Genomic DNA, 20,977 nt, shown 5'->3' with positions numbered 1-20,977 from the left:
CACTTAGGTTAACCAAAGTAGGATCAAAGCTGAGATCATGCCTTAGCTTCCGTGCTGCTTCCCTCAGCCCCTCAACAACGTAATTGCAGAAATCAAACTCCGCTATACTCTCTGGATCGGCCACAACAGGGAGTAGCTCATTTGCAATCTTTGCTGTGGCACCAGTAGGCACAAGGAAAGTCGAGCTGGCTAACAGTGTCACAGCCACCTTCATGGCTTTTCGCTCCTCACCCTCTATGGCACCCCTACTAGCACCCTAAACTATTTTCTTGACTTTGTAAACAGGGATGTTGTTCGACCTTGGCATTCCAGTGCCAAGTAGCCCATGCACATGGCCAAGCAAGCCCTCACGATCTGCAAGGCAACGCCCACCGGCGATGTCTATCTTCCTACCACCCGGCTCAAGACCGATACATCTAGCAACCTCCCTAATGTTGATCTCTATGAAAACCCCATCACCCAGGTCCATCATCATGTTATCTGGGTTTATTCTAGAGATCAAAGACATGGAAAAGATCCTATTCGTGTTGCCTAACACCCTGATCTTGCACAACTGCTCCATGCCTACATCTTTGAAAACACTTCTGACCTCGGGGTTCCATTCACCAGCAAGGGATTGCAAGGCCATGGAGGTGAAGCTGGTATGTACTGTCGGAGGACGCCTGCTCGCCGCCGCCGAGGAAGAACCAGTTGCCGGCATTGCCGCAACTGCCGGAGACGCGCCCTTTGGTGGTCTCCCCCGCGCCATGCCCCCCACCAGCCGGCCTGCTAGATCTGATTCATCCAAAGCAAAGGAGGGGACGAGGTATTCAGCATGGCAAACTAAACAAAAGGAAACTTACTAGTAGGAATGGAGTTGGACAGAGAGCAAAGAGATGCAAAGAGATTACCTTCTTCTTCAGCAGCCTTCAATGGTGGTGCATGTGGCAGTGCTCCCAAGGGAGAGAGGTGGCGGGGTGGGGTGGAATGGATACTCAGTTGGTCCAGGACGGGGTATATATACAAATGCTCCATCCATTCGGCATGCGTCCTAACGGAGCAGCGTTAGGTGAACCCGGTTAGCACAGGACTACCAGCGTGCCCTTCTGCATGGCAGCACTTAGGCACATCAGCCACACAACGCATGCATTGGGCCACACAAGTCAGGCCAGTCTTTAATCATTTTTTTGCAACGTCAGCAAATCATTGTCATTCTAATCCATAAGCTTACACTGACGAACTAAGATAATTCAACTCACGTGCACTCTCTACATAGCATACTAATTTTCAAACACACGCCACACCATAACTCCCATGGACGAGGTAAACTAAATCTTTAGGCGCTTGCTTGGTGGGCTGTCGACGTCATCATCAGTAGCAGCTCGATCAACATTGCCTGTACCCGATTCATTATCACCATCCGCGAGCTCATTAGCACCAGCAGGAGCATTGTAGTCCAATGGATCAAACTCCCCTGTCTCCTCAACCGCGTTATGTATCTGAGGAAGCACGACAGCCTAACAAAACAAGCAAATCAAGTAAGCACAACAAATCATCGAGGAAATTCAAAGGTGTAATAATGCAGGAAATTAAAAGTAGTTCGTTACATTTTCAGCCACTTCCACCATCTCAATCACAGCACGATCAACTGGCCCTTGCCCAAACACGCTGGCCTGTAGACACGCAAATCATCACTAGCAAGAAGAGAAAACAAAATGAAGTTGAGTTTCTAATTTTTCAATCCATAATCTAACCTCGTCTGCTGCGGTGCAAAGAGAGGCCGATGCATGAGACACGATGTCGTTGCCCACACCATGCACGGCGCCACCCTGCTGCACGTTGGAAAATCACAAAAAACTAGGTCAAGCAAATAGCCCAACTTTCCAACATAAGCAAGTATTAGTGGGAATAGTACTAACAATCAGCGAGCTGGGCGCCAGAGTTGTGCCATCCAAGGTAGTTACCGCGGAGTGGATGGGTGCACTATTGGTGGGCGCCATCAAATCCTTGCAAGCATGAACTCCGTGGAATCCCGCCACCTCTATATGTAGCGTATCCAAATTTTCATGTTCCCTCCAACTCCATCCATTCAAATTTTGAATCCCAAGCGCTCCAAAGCTACGGGCTGGTGAAATTTTGAATCTTAGCAAGCCAGGCCGATTGAGCGACTCCATAGGCTCATACAGGAGGGGGAAATCACGGGTGAAGCTTGGTAAAGTTGACAATAACAGTACATACGCATTTACTTGCCCATGTGTTCTCCATCTTTGTCTGTGAAACACATCTTGTCATGCCCAGTACACCCCCATCCCACGCCAAGCACGCCATCATCGCGATTATAAAGTTTTTGGGCAGCGAACCTACACTGTGACATGTCCATGTCCTAGAACACATGGGCGACCTCGCTAGCACAGTGCTTTGCCGTAGCAGGAGACAACCGCGCCGCTCGCTGCACGTCTTTGTCCAGTGTTCCTTTTCGTTGTGTCAACCATCAGCACAACAGGATTTTTTACACATGCCTAACCACGTTTTCTTGACAAACAGGTTGACCAACAAATATCAACCATGAAAAACTAGCTGTTCTGACATCCGGGCACTGATCGCACACACGATACAGCTTGACAAAGGTTTTCTAAAACAGTTTTTTTGCAAGACCATACAATTAGCATGAAGATGAAACAAACTCCCCAGCGCATGTAGATGAAACAAACACCCCAGCCATATTTGCAGTCAAACCAAATCTACTTTATCATAAATGCAATCCTTTTTACCCGGGAGTGGACAACACACATAACTCCGCCGCTGTGCCCAAGGGTTGGCCTTACGGTGGGTAGGTGCAAGCACATCTGCGCCTGCTCGTCAGTCTGTTCCAAAGACCTCACCGGCCATGCCTCATGAAAATTCACGAGACGTGCCCAGTCTGCGAGTTGTCTAATCAAAATGCTGGGCATGCATCAGCACACGATCACATCAGTTCTCCCACGCCTCTGACTAGTCGAGCACGCGCGGGGTGCCATCGACACATCGCATGTGTCGCATAGCAATGAAAAAAAAGGTTTCATTCCCAACAATGGGAAACGATCCTACCCAGAGATCTCTGCCTCCCCCAAGGCCCATTTTTCCGATCAGACCGCGGCCCAATTGCCCGGCAACTGGGCATTTGGAATGCTTCGCAAATTATTTCCGAGTTTCCCACCCGAAATCAGTCCACAAATATGGCAGTAACATGAGTGAAAATTACCAAAGTCATATACAAAGATTTAAGCATAACCCAGTCGCACGCTTGAACTCATTGTAAGACTGGATATCAACAATACATTTCTACCCAAGCTACAAATACAAACACAAACCAAATTTGCTGACGACATAAACTACAGGAAATTAGGCACAAAGGGTTCTGCCCGCTTTCCGCAAGAGTTTCGACGATGTCCGAGCACTCCACATTTCCCACACTTAGGCATCTTCCTTGGAGCTTTCGGAATATCTCCCCTTTCCGGACATGTCGTGCTCTTGTGCCCCTTCACCCGGCATATCGCACAAAACCTTGACCTCTTCATTTTATCTTCATACGGAGCCTTGTCTCTGCTAGTGGTTGGCCTCCCCGGCTGGCCCATCTCTTTTGCAGGAGCAATCCAAGAACAGTTTGACAATGCATCCCCGTCAACAATATTAATACATGCATCAGCATTTTTGTCACCATGGGTACCATCTTTGGCTCTCTGCTCCAAAGCGTCATGCTCTTCGAGTCCCATACCATCCTTGTCATGGCTTAGGGGGAGAAGAGTTGTGTAAACCTCCTTCATCATGGCCATGAAAACATCATAGCACTTCACATTACTATCGCCCAGCCTAACACATTCAAGCGCCTTCATGTACATGGCGTTGTGCCTGTAAGTATCAAAACCATGCGGCCCTCTGTCCTTCTGGTATCGAACAAGGTGCTCCGGCAATATATCGCGGGCATCCCTAGTCCAGCGTTTTAGTATGTGCTTATCTGGGATCTTGCTCAATTTGAGCTCAATCATAACCTGCCACCACAGCAAATGAGACCTCAGACTAGCACAACTTTGTTTGCATGGCAGATGACGTTGTGTAGCATCATACGAAGATGTTTTTACTTACCTTCAACGAATGACAGCAAACCATTCCAGAGTGCTCGAAAATCCCACATTCGCAATTAAAGAAACTCTGATCATCATCGACTTCAACCTTGAACTGTACTTTGCTCCATTTCTCTCTTGCCAGAGCATCAACATGAGTAAGAATGTATATCTTTTTCGGGACAACAACATCCAGTTCATAGGCCCCTGCCTTGTACAAAGCACCTCCAAATTGCTCAAACATTGCCCTTGTGTATATCTTGCTAGCATGCCTCTCAATTGGAAGATTTACTCGCAACAAAACCCCACTCTAAAACATATCAAAACACAAAAAATGAACAGATCAGGCATCGGTGTACACTTCGTCTAATACATCTACCAATCAAGAACATGTCTATGGAGACTGGTTTACTAACTAGTAAAGCGACCGGCCGACTCTTTTCTCAGAACATACCAGTGCGGTTCGTTTCTCCTGGAAGCTCTCTTCAGACTCTCTGTCAAACTGGAGCTTCTCGTACTGTTTGAGGAACAGATGCATTGGACAGCCCGGGGGGACATAACTTTTAAGCATGTGATTGGCACTTTCACTCTGTTGAGTACTAGTCATCTTTGCGCAAAAAACACCTCTGAAATACGGCTTTGCCCACTTATGCCGCACCTCATAAATTTGAGTAAGGTACGGGTGCTTTCTCAGTGAATATTTATCAAGCATTGCAGACCATCCATCCTCGAACTCTTGCTCCGTGACCATGTGATGAACCAGCTTATGAAATTCACTTTTGAAATCAGTTTTCTTGCTCCACAAAACCCCCATTGATTCCTTTGCTTTCTTCAGCACATGCCATTTACACCACCTATGCGTTGTATTGGGCATCTCTGTTTCTATAGCCAATTCCATTGACCGCGCCTGGTCTGCAACCAGTAAAGTAAATTAGATCCATTAGGAGCTTACATCATGGAAAGTATTGGTTCAAGAAAAATGAGAGATTCACATCTACCCCTAATCTAGTCGTACCTGTTAATATTGTTTGCGGGTGTTTACCCCCGACCATCCTGATGAATTCACGGAAAACCCACTTGAATGTGTCCTCCTTCTCATCCCTCAGCATGACACCTCCGAAAATTATGCTCTGGAAGTGATTGTTCACTCCTACAAACAGACCGAATGGCATGTCATATAGGTTGGTCCTATATGTGGTATCAAATGTTACAACATCTCCGAAACACCTATACTGGTCCACACTACGCCCGTTAACCCACATAAGTGTCTTAATCCTGCTCTCGTCATCAACCTGGACAGTATAGTTGAATTCTGGATCGTTTGCCTTCATCTCCGCAAGTATGTCCATTGTTTTCCAGGCATATGAATCAGACTGCTCCTTGTTCAACCTGCAACACAGCGTCTTCAGTGACCGTTTTGTAAATGGCACATTATCAACTGTTCCAAAAAAACTGCCAACTATACTATAAACCTTTCCAAGACTGACATTGTTCTCTCTAAGCTGCCTAACAAGATCCTTAGTATACCGGTCAATGAGCCTGTGCGACGGCCAATGCATCTTCTCACCACAAGTGCTTGACAAAGAGTGGTTGTGTGCCGCCCGATGCTCTGAAATATACCATCCATTGTCGTCCGACCGAAGCAGCCTGATCCGGGCAGCACAACCGCACCGTGTTGATCTTGTATTCTCCCTCTCCGGTTTACCCTGCCGATGCACATAACATGATTTGTCAGCCTATAACATATTCTTGCAGACTTTTTCTCCCCAAACAGTGATGCACAAAAAGAAAAACAAACGCACCGCACATCCACAGACTATCTCCTGCATGCACTTCACCCGCTCCACATTTAGCCTACTTTTCGAATACCTTATACCAAATCCAAGCTCCCACGAATATAAATTGTAGAATTGATAGGCTTCATCCAATGAATCAAAAGAGGTCCTGACAGCTGGGTTGACAACATTGCCATCTCTATTCAATATGAAAGCCCTCATGGACAATTCAAGGGCACTTTTCCGGTTCGGGTTGAGCTCGCGCTCAGCGGGGGCCTTTCTGATCCTTACCCTGTTATTTTTGAGAGACAAATTAAATAATTCGCATAGAAAAGAAAATCAATTCCTCTTCCTCAATGCACCTTTCCAATTTTATACAAAGGCAAACCCGACAAAGCAGGACTGCAGATAAAAAACAAGATATGCAAACAAAATCTTTTCCTAGTATCACACTCCGACACCTCTCGACTTTTTAGTTAAACTAGCTACAAACAGGACAGGATATGCAATTTCAAAGAACAAGAAGACTGTGCAACAGCCCGCACGCAGATAATCCCAGTAATTTCAGAAACCTAATGTAATCAGTCAGACACACAGTGCGGATTTAGTACAGACCTGTACTAAATAACTACATAACATATAGCTAGATGCTAATGAAATCGTTTTTGCATATATGACCAGCACACAAAAGAAATCAGTTCTACGCGCGATTACCTGCGTGTCCATCCGCTCGTAGCCTCCGAACAAACTTGCAAGAGCGGGTCCTCGCCAAGAAATCCAGCATCTCCGCCACCGCTACGGAGGTCCCCTGCACGGCGAATGTCAGCCTCGGCGACGCTGATAGAAGCCTGGGACTCTATAGGCCGGGCAGCACCAGTATTGCCCGCATGCCCGCGGCTAATCCTGAGCGAAAAATCAAATCAAGGAATTTCAGGGACAAACGGCAACCAGATCTAATCCTAACTTCATCTTTTGCGTGAGACAAAAACTAGTAGCTCTGCTAAGTGGCATCTGAATTACCTCTGTTCGGAATCGCCCTCCGTTTCCATGGACAGGTCCATGGAGCAGGCTCCAAGGTCTCGATCCAGAGGAGGAAGACGAACTGGAGAAAGGAGCAGCAGGAGGCGTATGGGCCTGTGCCCTGACGGCCAGTGCCCTGGTCACGCGATGTGGGCCAACATGCCCTGCGCCTCGACTCGAGACTAGTCACGTGATCTTTGCAACTGTACCAAACCCAGCTGCACCGTGTACCAGCCCACGCACTTCGCGAGTCCAGCTCCACAGCAACGAAACATTTGTTCCACACCGATACGCCTATGAACCTAATACCTATTACTAGGGAACGGACAGGGGGGAGACAGTGAAGTGATGTTTGCCAATCCCCAGGAACGGTTGGACGGCCATGATTAAGTCCACACGAGCCGCCGTCCACCGAAAAGTCGCTTCGCAACCTATCGCCGTTTCAAGGGCCTGCTGCTAGTGCTGGCGAAGCCGAAGTGATCACGGACGGGCTGCAACGCCGCGTTAATCGAATATGGCGAATCCTAACCAGTTAGACGCACAACACAAATCGGTGCCGTTGCTAGTCCATGCGGAATTGCAGATGCGCGTCCTTGCATGTGCGTGGATTCTCTCTCTCTCTCTTCCTGACACATGCATGGCCTACATTAGCTTCCCTCTCTCCTCTAACTCCCATCTTTTTCATTTTCTTTTGACAATTAGATGGTACATATCTTTTAGAACCAAAAAGTCATTTTCAAAACTTTTTACATATTTGAACTCGTGACACCAAGCCCTTTAAAACAAGTACAGTCTTGGATACATTTGAAACACTTTTTAAAAAAACGTTTGCTTTAAACAGTGAAGAACTTTTCATTTTTATTCTAAAGTGCCAAAAAACAGAATCAGGGCTGAAGAATTTTCTAAATAATGGGTCTGCACTTTGTTAGGAATATGAAAGAACTTTGCTAGAAAATGTATCTGGAAACAAAGAACTTTATCAACAGCTTGGCCGAACTTTGATGAAATGTTTATGAAACTTTTTTGAGCCACATACAATTTAATTTTATCTTGGGCTCACAATTTAATTTGAAATATATTGATATTAGACTTGTTTTGTAGAGCTGGTGTGACAAACTCGAACACATAAATGAATTTAAATTTACGTAATTTATTTAAAAGTAATGGTGGCATATTTGGTTATTCAGTAATTTTGTTAAATGAGCCGCAGCATGCATGTGAATATGACGGGGAAGTACACTGCATGGCTGACAAAGCAGTGGGGCAGGTTGATTGGACATGACCCTAGATGGAGGGCCAGAATACATGTTGTGCGGGTAACTGGTTAGGAAATATCCACTTCCCGCGTTAATGGCCTTCTTAAGCGCCCGCTTCACGTCGGCGGACTGCAGAGCACCGCTCTCATAGTCAGCGGCAAGCTCCTCCATGCTCAAGAACGCCCTGTCACCACCGTCCTCCTCCTTCCTCTCCACCTAAAACCTCCCAAACAGAGGAAAGATTATCTGCCTGATGTACTCCAAGCACGGGTTGCCTTCCATGGTCCCTGGCGGGAACGCCTTCCGCATCGCCCGGCCGACCTCCCACTCCGTGTCCTCCATGTAGATCGCCCACCTCGGGTCCCTGAACATCTCATTCTCCGGGTACTCGAGCAGGCTGGGCAGCACGCCGTGGAACAGGGCGATGACCGGCCGATGCGGATCCTCGCGCATAGCTGCTTCCCGCTCGCGGTACAGCTCGGCCACCTTGTTGCTCACGCGCTGGCCGATGTCCAGCAGCCACACGTCCGCCTCGTCGCGGGACAGTATGGCGGCGGAGTGCATGCACGTGGTGAAGACCTCGTGGGAGAAGAGCGACTTCGGCTCGTCGTAGTACGGCCTCGTGTCCTTGGACGAAAGGATGCACTTCGTCACCTCGCTTAGATTGGTGCTCCTTGCGACTTTCAAGGCGAGCGGCCAGTATCGACGCAGGTCACGGCTGATCTCGTCTGACGAGCGAACGAGCTCCACCTCGGCCCTGTTTGGATACTCTAACACAGTTAGAGTTAGAGTTATTTTCTAACCCACTAACCCAAATAAGCACCTTTCCATCGGGATAGTTGGGTTAGATGAAACTAACCCACTCTAATCCTCCCTGTTTGGATACTTTTGGGTTATTTGAGTCTCCAACTAACCCAAACTAACTCTAACCCCATGATCCAAATAGGGCCCTCGTCGAGGCGCATGCGGGCTGTCCTCCACATCTCGGTGTTGTACGAGCAGACGTCAATGACTTTTCTCAGACTGACGTTGTAGCTTGTGAGAGCGAACCAGTTCGCCATGAATATCTTGACCTTGCAGCCGGCTTCGAGCAGCTTGTTCACGTTGATCGCCATCGTGATGCCCTGGGTTATGTGCATCGATGGGGAGGGATCGCACCAGACGTAGCAGACAGGAGTAGTTTTCTTCTTCAGCAGCGTCCTGAGGTCGTCCTCGTTGGTGCACTCCCCTATGCTGCTCAGTATCGCAAACCTCTGATCAAAATTCACCTCTGCAGTATCATCGTTTGCAGTAGGTTCAAGACAAGAATTGGCTGCATTCTCCTTAGCGGAGGAATTGTTCTGCATGGTACTACAGGCAGGGGGAGTTCCCGTGCTGTAATTTTGTGGCGGCTGCTGCTCTTGGGAGGCACAGTCAGATAGTGATGACCGACGGTAAAACTGCTGCGGTGGCGTGTGGAAGCGGCGGCGAAGAGCGCCGGAGCTCTGGACGAAGCGATTTAGCGGTGGGCATTGGGTACCTTTGCCCCTCACCAGCGCAAACGCCCGCGCCAACATTGCTACCTGAAAAGACGATCGGCACACGCCGCCTGGCGAGGACGGGATATAGGTTGTAGTGTTTAGTGAGGTTTTGTAGCAAGGGCCTTTATCCGTGCAAATTGATGGCATGCATGGTTTAATACCAAAATTTGGTACGTATGTCAACGGTGCACTATGTGGACTATATCCAGGCCGTTCGTTTTCCACACTGACCAGATTCGCCCCTGTATTCACGGGGCCTGTCCCCCCGTAGAGGCTTGCCCCCCATGTATCTGGGCTGCCAGAGATAGTGATGTGGTGACAGAATCTAGGCGTTGTTCCATGTACCGCGGCACACTCGAGGTCTGTTGCTGTGCCAAAAGTATACAGGGCAGCCTGGGCACATGTCTCTTCCTCTCACGTGACTCATTACAATAATATCCCGCCACTCACGGCACAGTTGTAGCTAGCCCCGGTACATCCTCACGCTATAAACATTAGCGATCATTTTTAGCCGTACGTTTTAACCTCGCCCACCAGACACAATATTAATTTTTTTCTTGACGCGAAAATGATATCAATTCCTACCACGTAATATAATCGCCCGTGTTTCACAGCCAAAAAAACACAATTAGCCACTCAACAATTTTTTATACACTTTTTAACTACTTTTACCGGCCACTTTTAAGCATTATCCATACGGTTCTGCCATAATAAATATATTGGTAATTCGTTTTTACACAGCTAGCAACCGAAGTAGTTGGTTAGGGTGAACATCTACAGCCCTCGTAATGGGCAAGATGGAACAACAGCGTGCGGCACTGTTTTTGTCACGTCCCGACGTGCAAAAAGCAGCCTTTCCAGGCCCACCCCATCAAAGCAATCCCAGTGCTCTAGTCACTTCACGCATTTACCGCATCTACACGCGCAGCTCATCTTCTTCAACAATCTGTTCTCCCCACCCACCCACCAACCAGAGTCCCAGGAAGAACAAGGAGGCGATCTAGCAGGGAGAACGCCATGGCCACGCATAGCAGCTCATACACCCGCCAGTTAGCGGTCAGCATTTAGGTTTTTGCCTATCAGCGACCTGTTCAACACGAAGCCGCCGCCGGAAAAGGTATGAACAGCCTCACGCTTTTCAGTAACGATTTAGCAGTTCTTCCTAAATCTCACTAGTTTGCCTGCCATTAGGTTCTGTAGTTCATGGTGTTTGTCGGAATGGATAATCATTTTGCTGCGGAGGGATCAGCAAGAGTTATTAATCAAGATACAATGAGCGAGTTTTCCCCGGATGAGTTAGATAGCGATGGCGATTGTTCTGGCGGATCCAGCGGTGTGCCAGGGACACCATCAATTACGTCTAGGCTCTCGTTGTTGAAGTTAGGCTCTGTTATTTCCAAGTTTTCGGACTTCAAGAAACAACTAGTCAGAGAAATAGGTTTTGATGGTTTGCTTCGGATTAAGTCGTGGCAAAAGATCAATCTTAAGTACAGTGCTTACCTCATGGATAGAGTCGATGTTGACAGCAGCGTGATCAACCTGGAAGGCCAGGGCATGCTTGAGCTTACAGACAAGTCAGTTCACTCTATTTTTGCAATACCACGCGGTGAGCTAGCAATTGGACCTGAATGTGTCGAACCATCAGAAGCTTGCATTGAGTATACACGTTTTGCAGCTAGCATCAGTGACAAAGGTACACACAGCTTGAAGGCGGCAGAGGCATACCTGTTACGGGACATCACAGCCTAGTCCAGACAGATTGATATCCAGTGTTTCAAAATTGCATTCGTCATCTTTGTAGTTGGCCATGTTCTTGCCCCATCAGCCAAGCATGACTACATAACAATAGATTTCTGGGCTGCCCTGAATGATGTTAGCAAAATCAGAAAATGGAACTGGTGCAGCTACCTTCTGAAGCACCTGTTCCATGCTGTCAGGAAATTCAAGTCAGATGTCTCTAAGAGAAACCCGACCATTCACATTGTCGGATGCCATTTGTTCCTACAGGTATTAATCCGAGAACATCGACCACTACCATACTTTTTGTGTTCGCTCACATCTTTGTTACCTTAATCTGACAATGACAACTTCATTTGTTTCAGGTGTTCGTCCTGGACAGCCTAGACCTTGGTCAAATGAACAAGCCACGCGGAATGTATCCAAGGATAGCACTTTTCGAGTATGAGTCCATGAAAAAGATGATTGAGATCATAGCGGTCAGCATGGGAGGAGGTGAAATATCATACCACAGCGCATCGGTCAGTTTACGAAAATCCATGCCAAAACAAAAACAGCGAATAAAACCAATTAGGCACAAAATGACTTGTACCTAACGCCATTTTTTTCTCTGGTCAGGTTCGGTCTGAACAAAACATCAGCAAGGGCCTCGTCTGCGCATCCACTGATCCTGCAGACGAAAACATTCCAAGGACATCCACCACGACGAAACGAGCCCAGATGCCCTCCGCCCCTATTTTAAGAGCTACCTACGCCAAAATTGGACCCCAAGATTTCTCAAACCATCTACGAACAAACCACCCATCAATAGTAAGTACATGTATCGATCTTTTTTTGGTCAACCAATCTGAATCCCAACGTAGTTCATACTAATTTATGAAAATCCTTTTTCCCAATAGTCCAGCGAGAAGCTTGGGATACTCCTCCGAGAGCAAAATGCGCGTGGGTTGGCCAACATTTCGGAGATGAGGCAGGCTTTTCAGTCATCAATGTTCACATTTGCGGACAAACTCATCAATTGCATAGCTGAGAACTGCACTTGTTGCAAGGACAATGGGCGTAAACATTGCATCATGAAGAGTGAAAACCAAAGCGATTGCCCCAACTTGGCGACCATCCTTATGCAAGACAAACTAGACCACACGTTCGTCACCCCCCTTGCCAATGAGGTTGCGTCCAGGCTGCCCGGACAACTTGAAAATGAAGGTTTGTTCCAGAATAATGCTACCATTTTGCGTAGGATAACCAGCTCAATATACTAGCTATGGAATTTTAACAATGTCTAATATAAAATTGATGTGATGTCACAGGTAGCTCATCTGCCAATAGCTCCATTGCGCGGAAGAGGGGAGTTGTGTTCAGCCCGTCCATCCAGGGGGAATCATCAAAGAAGGTCTGTGTGCGATTGGATAACCCACTCCAAACTATTAGCCCTTCAGCTGTTGATACTATCAACAATTCATCCTTGTCAGCAAAGCAAGACAGTCGCCGTGAGGTTGCCGATAGTATATATGCATTCTTTGACGACCTGACTGCTAGCATTGTTACATACTATGCTGAGCAACGCCCGAGCTCTGGATATGTGACATTGGGAACTACGAACGACAACGTGCCAGACAGAATTCGGATTACTAAATGCAACATCGCTCGTGACCCATGGGCAATTGGGTCAGTCCCTTTGCCGCCGGCAGCTCCAGTTCTCAGGGCCATAAAAGATTGGTTGGCTGGGTCGGCCACTTTTCTTCTTGAAAGGTAGTCGCAAACCATTCACCGAACATTTTTCTTTTGGCAAATCTATTAGACCAATGTTCTCACTCTACATTTTGCGTCCAGGAAATGGATTATGCATCTGAAGCCGAGACTCATATTACTTGACGGCATTGAAATCCAGCAACAACTATCAGGCAAAGAACAGCTTAGCCATGAGATGTGTGCTGCTATATTTAGGAGACTGTCACAGATGGACAAGAGCTTCACAAAGGACACATTGACCATGTTCTGGAGGAAGTTTCTAGAGCCCGACTTTGCTGTGAGTCCTACAACTAATCCAAGCAAAATATTTAGTTTCATTCTCACCTTTTTAATCACTATGTTTGCTAAGGATGTCATCTTTTTTTCAGACTGCGGTTTTGTCAAATGCGGATCCATTGACGACCCAGTCCATCCGTGCAACATTTACCGAAGAAAACGAGATTTTCAACCCAGCCTCTAGCCGGATGGTAAACTCTAACCATAAAACACAAAACCAATTCCCGTTTTATCATTTTTTTCATGGATGATTCATGAACTATATTTTTTCCGCCAGTGGCATATCCCTGCACTGCTGCCCGACGGCTGGTCCGTCTACTCATTTGACATGCTCAGAAGAAGGATTGCAGTACTTGACCTGGCAGTTGGACCATTTGGGTTTAGCAACCGAAGGATCAACATGCACACATATGTATCTGACTTGCTTCACCCGCCCTCTTCAGATGCATCCAATCCCTATATGATTCCTGGCATTGCAGTTCTGGAGAATGGACCCGGGCATTTCCTGTTATCATGCTAGAGAACATTGATAAGTAAGTTTCGAAAAAACATAGATCATATGCTGCATACTTTGGTTGGTACGAATGCTCTCTAAGTTGTCCAAAATATATTTTCGAACAGGGAGGACTACGGTGTGTGCTCTTCGTTCTTCGCTAGGAATTATGATGGCGACAAACTCCATATCCCACTAACCAAGGTAAGCAGCTTTTTAGCTACAAAAACCACCGTAGCTTTCCTTACGTGTACTAACTAGCATCACAAATGCACACAGGCAAACCTGGAGATACACAGGAACCTGATGCTGTACGAGGTTATGCGCCTTCAGGGAAATGAATCGCCAGTGCCTTCCGATGCACTTGAAGCTATCAAGGGATCATTCGTAGCTCTGTGACCAGCTTGTCGATGCTCATGTCATGTAGATCGACTCACCCGCCGCCACCAATTTATCTATAAGAATACTAGATATCCCCGAGACGTTTTAAGCGTTCCCTTAAGCACTAGCAAGTTATGTTTTTTGCTAGATGCAGTGTTGTTATCAAACAAAATTTGGGAGGAACATTGTTTCTAAATTTGGTCGCTCTCAATTCAAATTGTGTCAGTCCATTTTTTCCTAAGGGATGACTCCCTCTGTTTAAATGGGAAAGCTTCTGTTTGTATGATCGGAAAAATAATATATTTGTTTTGTTAGGAGTGAAATCCTTCCATTAGCCAAGTTTTTTCACCATACCCATTTTTTATCATACTGGTTTTTTGCAAACAACACCTTTTTACAACAGATTTGACACTGATAAGTGGTTCTGGTACACGACCAACGGCGAACTAATAAATTAGGATGCATCACACAACTCCAAACTACTACAAGATACTCATAATCATAGCAATACTGACTCGAATTACACAGCCATGAACAACATGTAGAATGCCAGAGCTACAACAACCACACACACAGACTTGATCAGGTGGTGTTTGCCGGCAACGCGAGCAGTACCATCATGCTGGCGGGCAACACCAGCCACACCAGCCACCATGATCTTTTCACCGCTATCCATGGCCGGCTCCATAGCTTGTGCAAAAGGAGCCATCACATCAAACACACGATGGATGGCAGTACATTAATAGCATACGTCAGCTCACAAGTAGCAGCTATGTTGAAACTAAACAAGCACCATCAGTCACAATGTTTTGACCAAAAGACAGCCACTTTGCTTGTCCACGGCATCGCAAAATGATTCGCCCCTACGATAACAACGTCCTAAACCGACCACACACCTCTACTGCGCCCAATCTAATCTTCATCAGTGAGCTGCTCCATGATCCCTGGGTGTGGTGCAGTGTTCCCCTTTGCCGCCATCGTCTCGTACAACATCCTCTTCCTCCTAGTCGCCAGACCAACCTATTGCAAATACAACAACAGCTAGTCATTTTCTGCTGGATACAGAGAATTTTTTGACTTTCTGAGAATTAATAGCAGCTCTCTTACCTCTGGCACGTCGTGCTCCAGACGAGTCCCATTGAAGTTATCCGCATAGTAAGCTATGTAGCCAGGAGACTCACCACTGCAATCACAAGCATATACATCAGATAAAGATTATTGGTCTGCAAACATACTATCGCACAATGAACAATCAACGCACCTGCCACATGCAACATGCATGTTTCTGTTGTACCTCACTGTCCACTCAGACATGTTCATCTGCCATCCATCATCCAACAAGGCACCCCCGCGCTTCATGCCATTAAGCATAAGCAAGATTGTCTTCCCGTGCTTAGCTCTATATGCATTTGAACTCATCTGTGTGAGAACTGGGTCCAGCACGTTCAGTCTCTTCATAAGCATGTCAAACACGTACAAGCACCAGTCTCTCATCATTGACACAGGCATCATTATCTGCATGAGCATGGGAAAGTTCAGTTTTGGGCAACAACAGTCATAGCGCTTTGACAACACATTTAGGAAACGTACCAGGCGACAGAATTTCAACTGAAAGCCAATGCTTCCCGTAGAAAGCAAGCTCCACAACACGGCAGCCCCCTCCGGGTCCATGATGTTCTCAAAGTGCAACTACACCAAAGAAACAAGTTTTGTCAGCATCGGATACATCAGAACTGCTTATACGAAGTTTAGTGTTTCATATTCACTTACAGGCACGTCAGGAGATGCAAACCCCCTCCATACTGGTAATCCAACCATGTCCACCATCTTGATCTCTCTCTCATTGAAGCCACGTACCCAAGCCTCCATCCCATTGTAGTGCATCTCCCCTGTCAGACTGTATTGGTACTTGATCTTGTTGCCATCCAGTTTCAAAGGTGTTGGTCGCGAGCTGTCATACCAAACACTAACAAGACAAACAACAAATCGTTAGTTAATTGGAAGCAAACACTAAAACATTTCCAGCAACTTTATGCATTTAGTCTCACCTTGCAAGAGTATCCCTGCAGGTGAGGTACTCGACTCCGTCGTAAAATCCAAGGCAAACATGATCGGGATAGTGGACCTGCTTCAGCTCAAGCTCGAAAGGCGAGTAACCATAGTCTAGTTCTGGGGCGAGGTATGCATCTGGATGAACTATAGCTGCACATAAGAAGAAATTACCATGTCAATATGTCTAACGCGGCCCAGGAAAGCTCATGTGTGATCACCAAATGAATCATACCTAGCGGATTAGGAATATCAGAAGGGCTTTCCTCAACTCCAGGCAGAATTAGCCTTTTGTTGCGTATCGGCGTGTACTTGGCAATTGATGTGGCATGCGTCCCATCATCAGCAGCACCAGCTTGTGCAATAGCCGCTTGCATCACATAATCTGCATTCAAACGAAACGACAAGTTAGATACCACAAATGTTTTTGAATCGTTTGTAGTTCATTCAGGTGTATACCTTCAGTCATCACATAGTACATAGACGTGTCAACTAGCCCACTTGGGGTCTCAGGCCCGGACAGATTGTGTGCAGAGGAAGGAGCAACATAAATGACAAAACTGCAATCAGTGTCAAACAAGATAGCACATAAACATAGACGCAGGAGAAGAAAAACATCAATACTTGTAGATTTTGGGTTACTTGGCGCGTCAGGCATGTTACGAGGAAACATAGCCGCCACTGAAGAATGCCTTTTCACGTGCGCCAGGAAGAAATCCAAAGTCTGCTCTAGATCTTTCTGCCTGTTTTCTGCGGCCTTCTTCTTGATATCCTCCAGGACACTGTCCCTGATAGTGTCAACCACCTTCACAAATTCAGCCTCGCGTATCTGGTACTGTAATCCATTGCAGCTTTGAAAGAAGCAAGGATCTTGATGTTCATAACAACAGATCAAAAAAATGGAGTTAGCAATAGCAACTGACCAAGACAGAGGACAACAAACGATTTTTAAAAACTGTGCAAGTAGCTTTCCATCCATGTACCTCATCAGACAAGCCACTTGTCGCAGCGGGAGTGCTTGGGGCATGCGGTGCAGCACCAGCTGATCCACCAGCCGCACTGCTCTCACCACCGATCTTTGTAGCACTGCCAGACCAACCAATGATATTTGCCGACGGAGAACGGGGAACATCTCCTAACTGAATCCGACAGAGAGACACATGGAGTTAATTGGCAATGCATGCAGACAGTCTCGAGAAATATAAACAAGTACACATTTTTACCTCTAGGCCGCACTCTATGCCATGAGCAGCTGCATGCTTCCGGATTTGCTCCTTTAGCTTTACATCAGAGTAATCAGCAAGCCTCGGGATGGATAACAGTAGCCTGCCTTGGCGACCATGCTCGTGGTAATCCAGCCAGATTATCTAGCATTTTTTGCCACGTGAAAAAAAACAAAACGCATAATATAGTAGGCACGACTGCATTTGAGCTAGATTAGTGGGATCGAACTATCCTGTGGGATGATGAGGCACCCACTTAGGTTAACCAAAGTAGGATCAAAGCTGAGATCATGCCTTAGCTTCCGTGCTGCTTCCCTCAGCCCCTCAACAACGTAATTGCAGAAATCAAACTCCGCTATACTCTCTGGATCGGCCACAACAGGGAGTAGCTCATTTGCAATCTTTGCTGTGGCACCAGTAGGCACAAGGAAAGTCGAGCTGGCTAACAGTGTCACAGCCACCTTCATGGCTTTTCGCTCCTCACCCTCTATGGCACCCCTACTAGCACCCTAAACTATTTTCTTGACTTTGTAAACAGGGATGTTGTTCGACCTTGGCATTCCAGTGCCAAGTAGCCCATGCACATGGCCAAGCAAGCCCTCACGATCTGCAAGGCAACGCCCACCGGCGATGTCTATCTTCCTACCACCCGGCTCAAGACCGATACATCTAGCAACCTCCCTAATGTTGATCTCTATGAAAACCCCATCACCCAGGTCCATCATCATGTTATCTGGGTTTATTCTAGAGATCAAAGACATGGAAAAGATCCTATTCGTGTTGCCTAACACCCTGATCTTGCACAACTGCTCCATGCCTACATCTTTGAAAACACTTCTGACCTCGGGGTTCCATTCACCAGCAAGGGATTGCAAGGCCATGGAGGTGAAGCTGGTATGTACTGTCGGAGGACGCCTGCTCGCCGCCGCCGAGGAAGAACCAGTTGCCGGCATTGCCGCAACTGCCGGAGACGCGCCCTTTGGTGGTCTCCCCCGCGCCATGCCCCCCACCAGCCGGCCTGCTAGATCTGATTCATCCAAAGCAAAGGAGGGGACGAGGTATTCAGCATGGCAAACTGAACAAAAGGAAACTTACTAGTAGGAATGGAGTTGGACAGAGAGCAAAGAGATGCAAAGAGATTACCTTCTTCTTCAGCAGCCTTCAATGGTGGTGCATGTGGCAGTGCTCCCAAGGGAGAGAGGTGGCGGGGTGGGGTGGAATGGATACTCAGTTGGTCCAGGACGGGGTATATATACAAATGCTCCATCCATTCGGCATGCGTCCTAACGGAGCAGCGTTAGGTGAACCCGGTTAGCACAGGACTACCAGCGTGCCCTTCTGCATGGCAGCACTTAGGCACATCAGCCACACAACGCATGCATTGGGCCACACAAGTCAGGCCAGTCTTTAATCATTTTTTTGCAACGTCAGCAAATCATTGTCATTCTAATCCATAAGCTTACACTGACGAACTAAGATAATTCAACTCACGTGCACTCTCTACATAGCATACTAATTTTCAAACACACGCCACACCATAACTCCCATGGACGAGGTAAACTAAATCTTTAGGCGCTTGCTTGGTGGGCTGTCGACGTCATCATCAGTAGCAGCTCGATCAACATTGCCTGTACCCGATTCATTATCACCATCCGCGAGCTAATTAGCACCAGCAGGAGCATTGTAGTCCAATGGATCAAACTCCCCTGTCTCCTCAACCGCGTTATGTATCTGAGGAAGCACGACAGCCTAACAAAACAAGCAAATCAAGTAAGCACAACAAATCATCGAGGAAATTCAAAGGTGTAATAATGCAGGAAATTAAAAGTAGTTCGTTACATTTTCAGCCACTTCCACCATCTCAATCACAGCACGATCAACTGGCCCTTGCCCAAACACGCTGGCCTGTAGACACGCAAATCATCACTAGCAAGAAGAGAAAACAAAATGAAGTTGAGTTTCTAATTTTTCAATCCATAATCTAACCTCGTCTGCTGCGGTGCAAAGAGAGGCCGATGCATGAGACACGATGTCGTTGCCCACACCATGCACGGCGCCACCCTGCTGCACGTTGGAAAATCACAAAAAACTAGGTCAAGCAAATAGCCCAACTTTCCAACATAAGCAAGTATTAGTGGGAATAGTACTAACAATCAGCGAGCTGGGCGCCAGAGTTGTGCCATCCAAGGTAGTTACCGCGGAGTGGATGGGTGCACTATTGGTGGGCGCCATCAAATCCTTGCAAGCATGAACTCCGTGGAATCCCGCCACCTCTATATGTAGCGTATCCAAATTTTCATGTTCCCTCCAACTCCATCCATTCAAATTTTGAATCCCAAGCGCTCCAAAGCTACGGGCTGGTGAAATTTTGAATCTTAGCAAGCCAGGCCGATTGAGCGACTCCATAGGCTCATACAGGAGGGGGAAATCACGGGTGAAGCTTGGTAAAGTTGACAATAACAGTACATACGCATTTACTTGCCCATGTGTTCTCCATCTTTGTCTGTGAAACACATCTTGTCATGCCCAGTACACCCCCATCCCACGCCAAGCACGCCATCATCGCGATTATAAAGTTTTTGGGCAGCGAACCTACACTGTGACATGTCCATGTCCTAGAACACATGGGCGACCTCGCTAGCACAGTGCTTTGCCGTAGCAGGAGACAACCGCGCCGCTCGCTGCACGTCTTTGTCCAGTGTTCCTTTTCGTTGTGTCAACCATCAGCACAACAGGATTTTTTACACATGCCTAACCACGTTTTCTTGACAAACAGGTTGACCAACAAATATCAACCATGAAAAACTAGCTGTTCTGACATCCGGGCACTGATCGCACACACGATACAGCTTGACAAAGGTTTTCTAAAACAGTTTTTTTGCAAGACCATACAATTAGCATGAAGATGAAACAAACTCCCCAGCGCATGTAGATGAAACAAACACCCCAGCCATATTTGCAGACAAACCAAATCTACTTTATCATAAATGCAATCCTTTTTACCCGGGAGTGGACAACACACATAACTCCGCCGCTGTGCCCAAGGGTTGGCCTTACGGTGGGTAGGTGCAAGCACATCTGCGCCTGCTCGTCAGTCTGTTCCAAAGACCTCACCGGCCATGCCTCATGAAAATTCACGAGACGTGCCCAGTCTGCGAGTTGTCTAATCAAAATGCTGGGCATGCATCAGCACACGATCACATCAGTTCTCCCACGCCTCTGACTAGTCGAGCACGCGCGGGGTGCCATCGACACATCGCATGTGTCGCATAGCAATGAAAAAAAAGGTTTCATTCCCAACAATGGGAAACGATCCTACCCAGAGATCTCTGCCTCCCCCAAGGCCCATTTTTCCGATCAGACCGCGGCCCAATTGCCCGGCAACTGGGCATTTGGAATGCTTCGCAAATTATTTC

The 20,977-nt window shown here is 47.0% G+C and overlaps 3 protein-coding genes and 1 long non-coding RNA gene across 4 annotated transcripts; 1 reads left to right on the top strand and 3 right to left on the bottom strand.

Moving 5' to 3' along the window:
• Positions 1-1,290: 1,290 nt before the first annotated feature.
• Positions 1,291-1,872, bottom strand: LOC125525471 (uncharacterized). The gene is made up of 3 exons (XR_015610366.1): positions 1,734-1,872; positions 1,587-1,652; positions 1,291-1,496 (listed from the first exon to the last, which is right to left on the bottom strand). It is a non-coding gene; the product is annotated as an uncharacterized LOC125525471 (long non-coding RNA).
• A 1,415-nt stretch (positions 1,873-3,287) lies between these two features.
• On the bottom strand, positions 3,288-7,023 carry LOC125519301 (protein FAR1-RELATED SEQUENCE 5-like). Its single transcript, XM_048684153.2, has 7 exons — positions 6,875-7,023; positions 6,569-6,757; positions 5,882-6,146; positions 5,095-5,785; positions 4,534-4,991; positions 4,102-4,389; positions 3,288-4,007 (listed from the first exon to the last, which is right to left on the bottom strand). The coding sequence occupies exons 1-7, from the start codon at positions 6,913-6,915 to the stop codon at positions 3,351-3,353; spliced, it is 2,589 nt and encodes an 862-aa protein (XP_048540110.2). The 5' UTR covers positions 6,916-7,023; the 3' UTR covers positions 3,288-3,350.
• A 1,323-nt stretch (positions 7,024-8,346) lies between these two features.
• On the bottom strand, positions 8,347-9,245 carry LOC147961314 (tyrosine--tRNA ligase 1, cytoplasmic-like). Its single transcript, XM_087534960.1, has 2 exons — positions 9,061-9,245; positions 8,347-8,887 (listed from the first exon to the last, which is right to left on the bottom strand). Exons 1-2 carry the CDS (start codon positions 9,243-9,245, stop codon positions 8,347-8,349), a joined length of 726 nt encoding a protein of 241 aa, XP_087391086.1.
• Positions 9,246-10,868: 1,623 nt separating this feature from the next.
• On the top strand, positions 10,869-14,307 carry LOC147961313 (uncharacterized). The gene is made up of 10 exons (XM_087533757.1): positions 10,869-11,343; positions 11,452-11,657; positions 11,753-11,908; positions 12,006-12,197; positions 12,287-12,593; positions 12,698-13,139; positions 13,221-13,416; positions 13,508-13,606; positions 14,041-14,112; positions 14,188-14,307. The coding sequence occupies exons 1-10, from the start codon at positions 10,869-10,871 to the stop codon at positions 14,305-14,307; spliced, it is 2,265 nt and encodes a 754-aa protein (XP_087389883.1).
• Positions 14,308-20,977: the final 6,670 nt, after the last annotated feature.

The sequence above is a fragment of the Triticum urartu genome, chromosome 7A, assembly GCF_056163025.1.
Source record: "Triticum urartu cultivar PI428250 chromosome 7A, HENAU_Tu73, whole genome shotgun sequence".
In the NCBI taxonomy this organism is placed as follows: domain Eukaryota; kingdom Viridiplantae; phylum Streptophyta; class Magnoliopsida; order Poales; family Poaceae; genus Triticum; species Triticum urartu.
The sequence above is the reverse complement of the archived record's forward strand: the minus strand, read 5'-3'. Positions and strand labels throughout refer to the sequence as shown.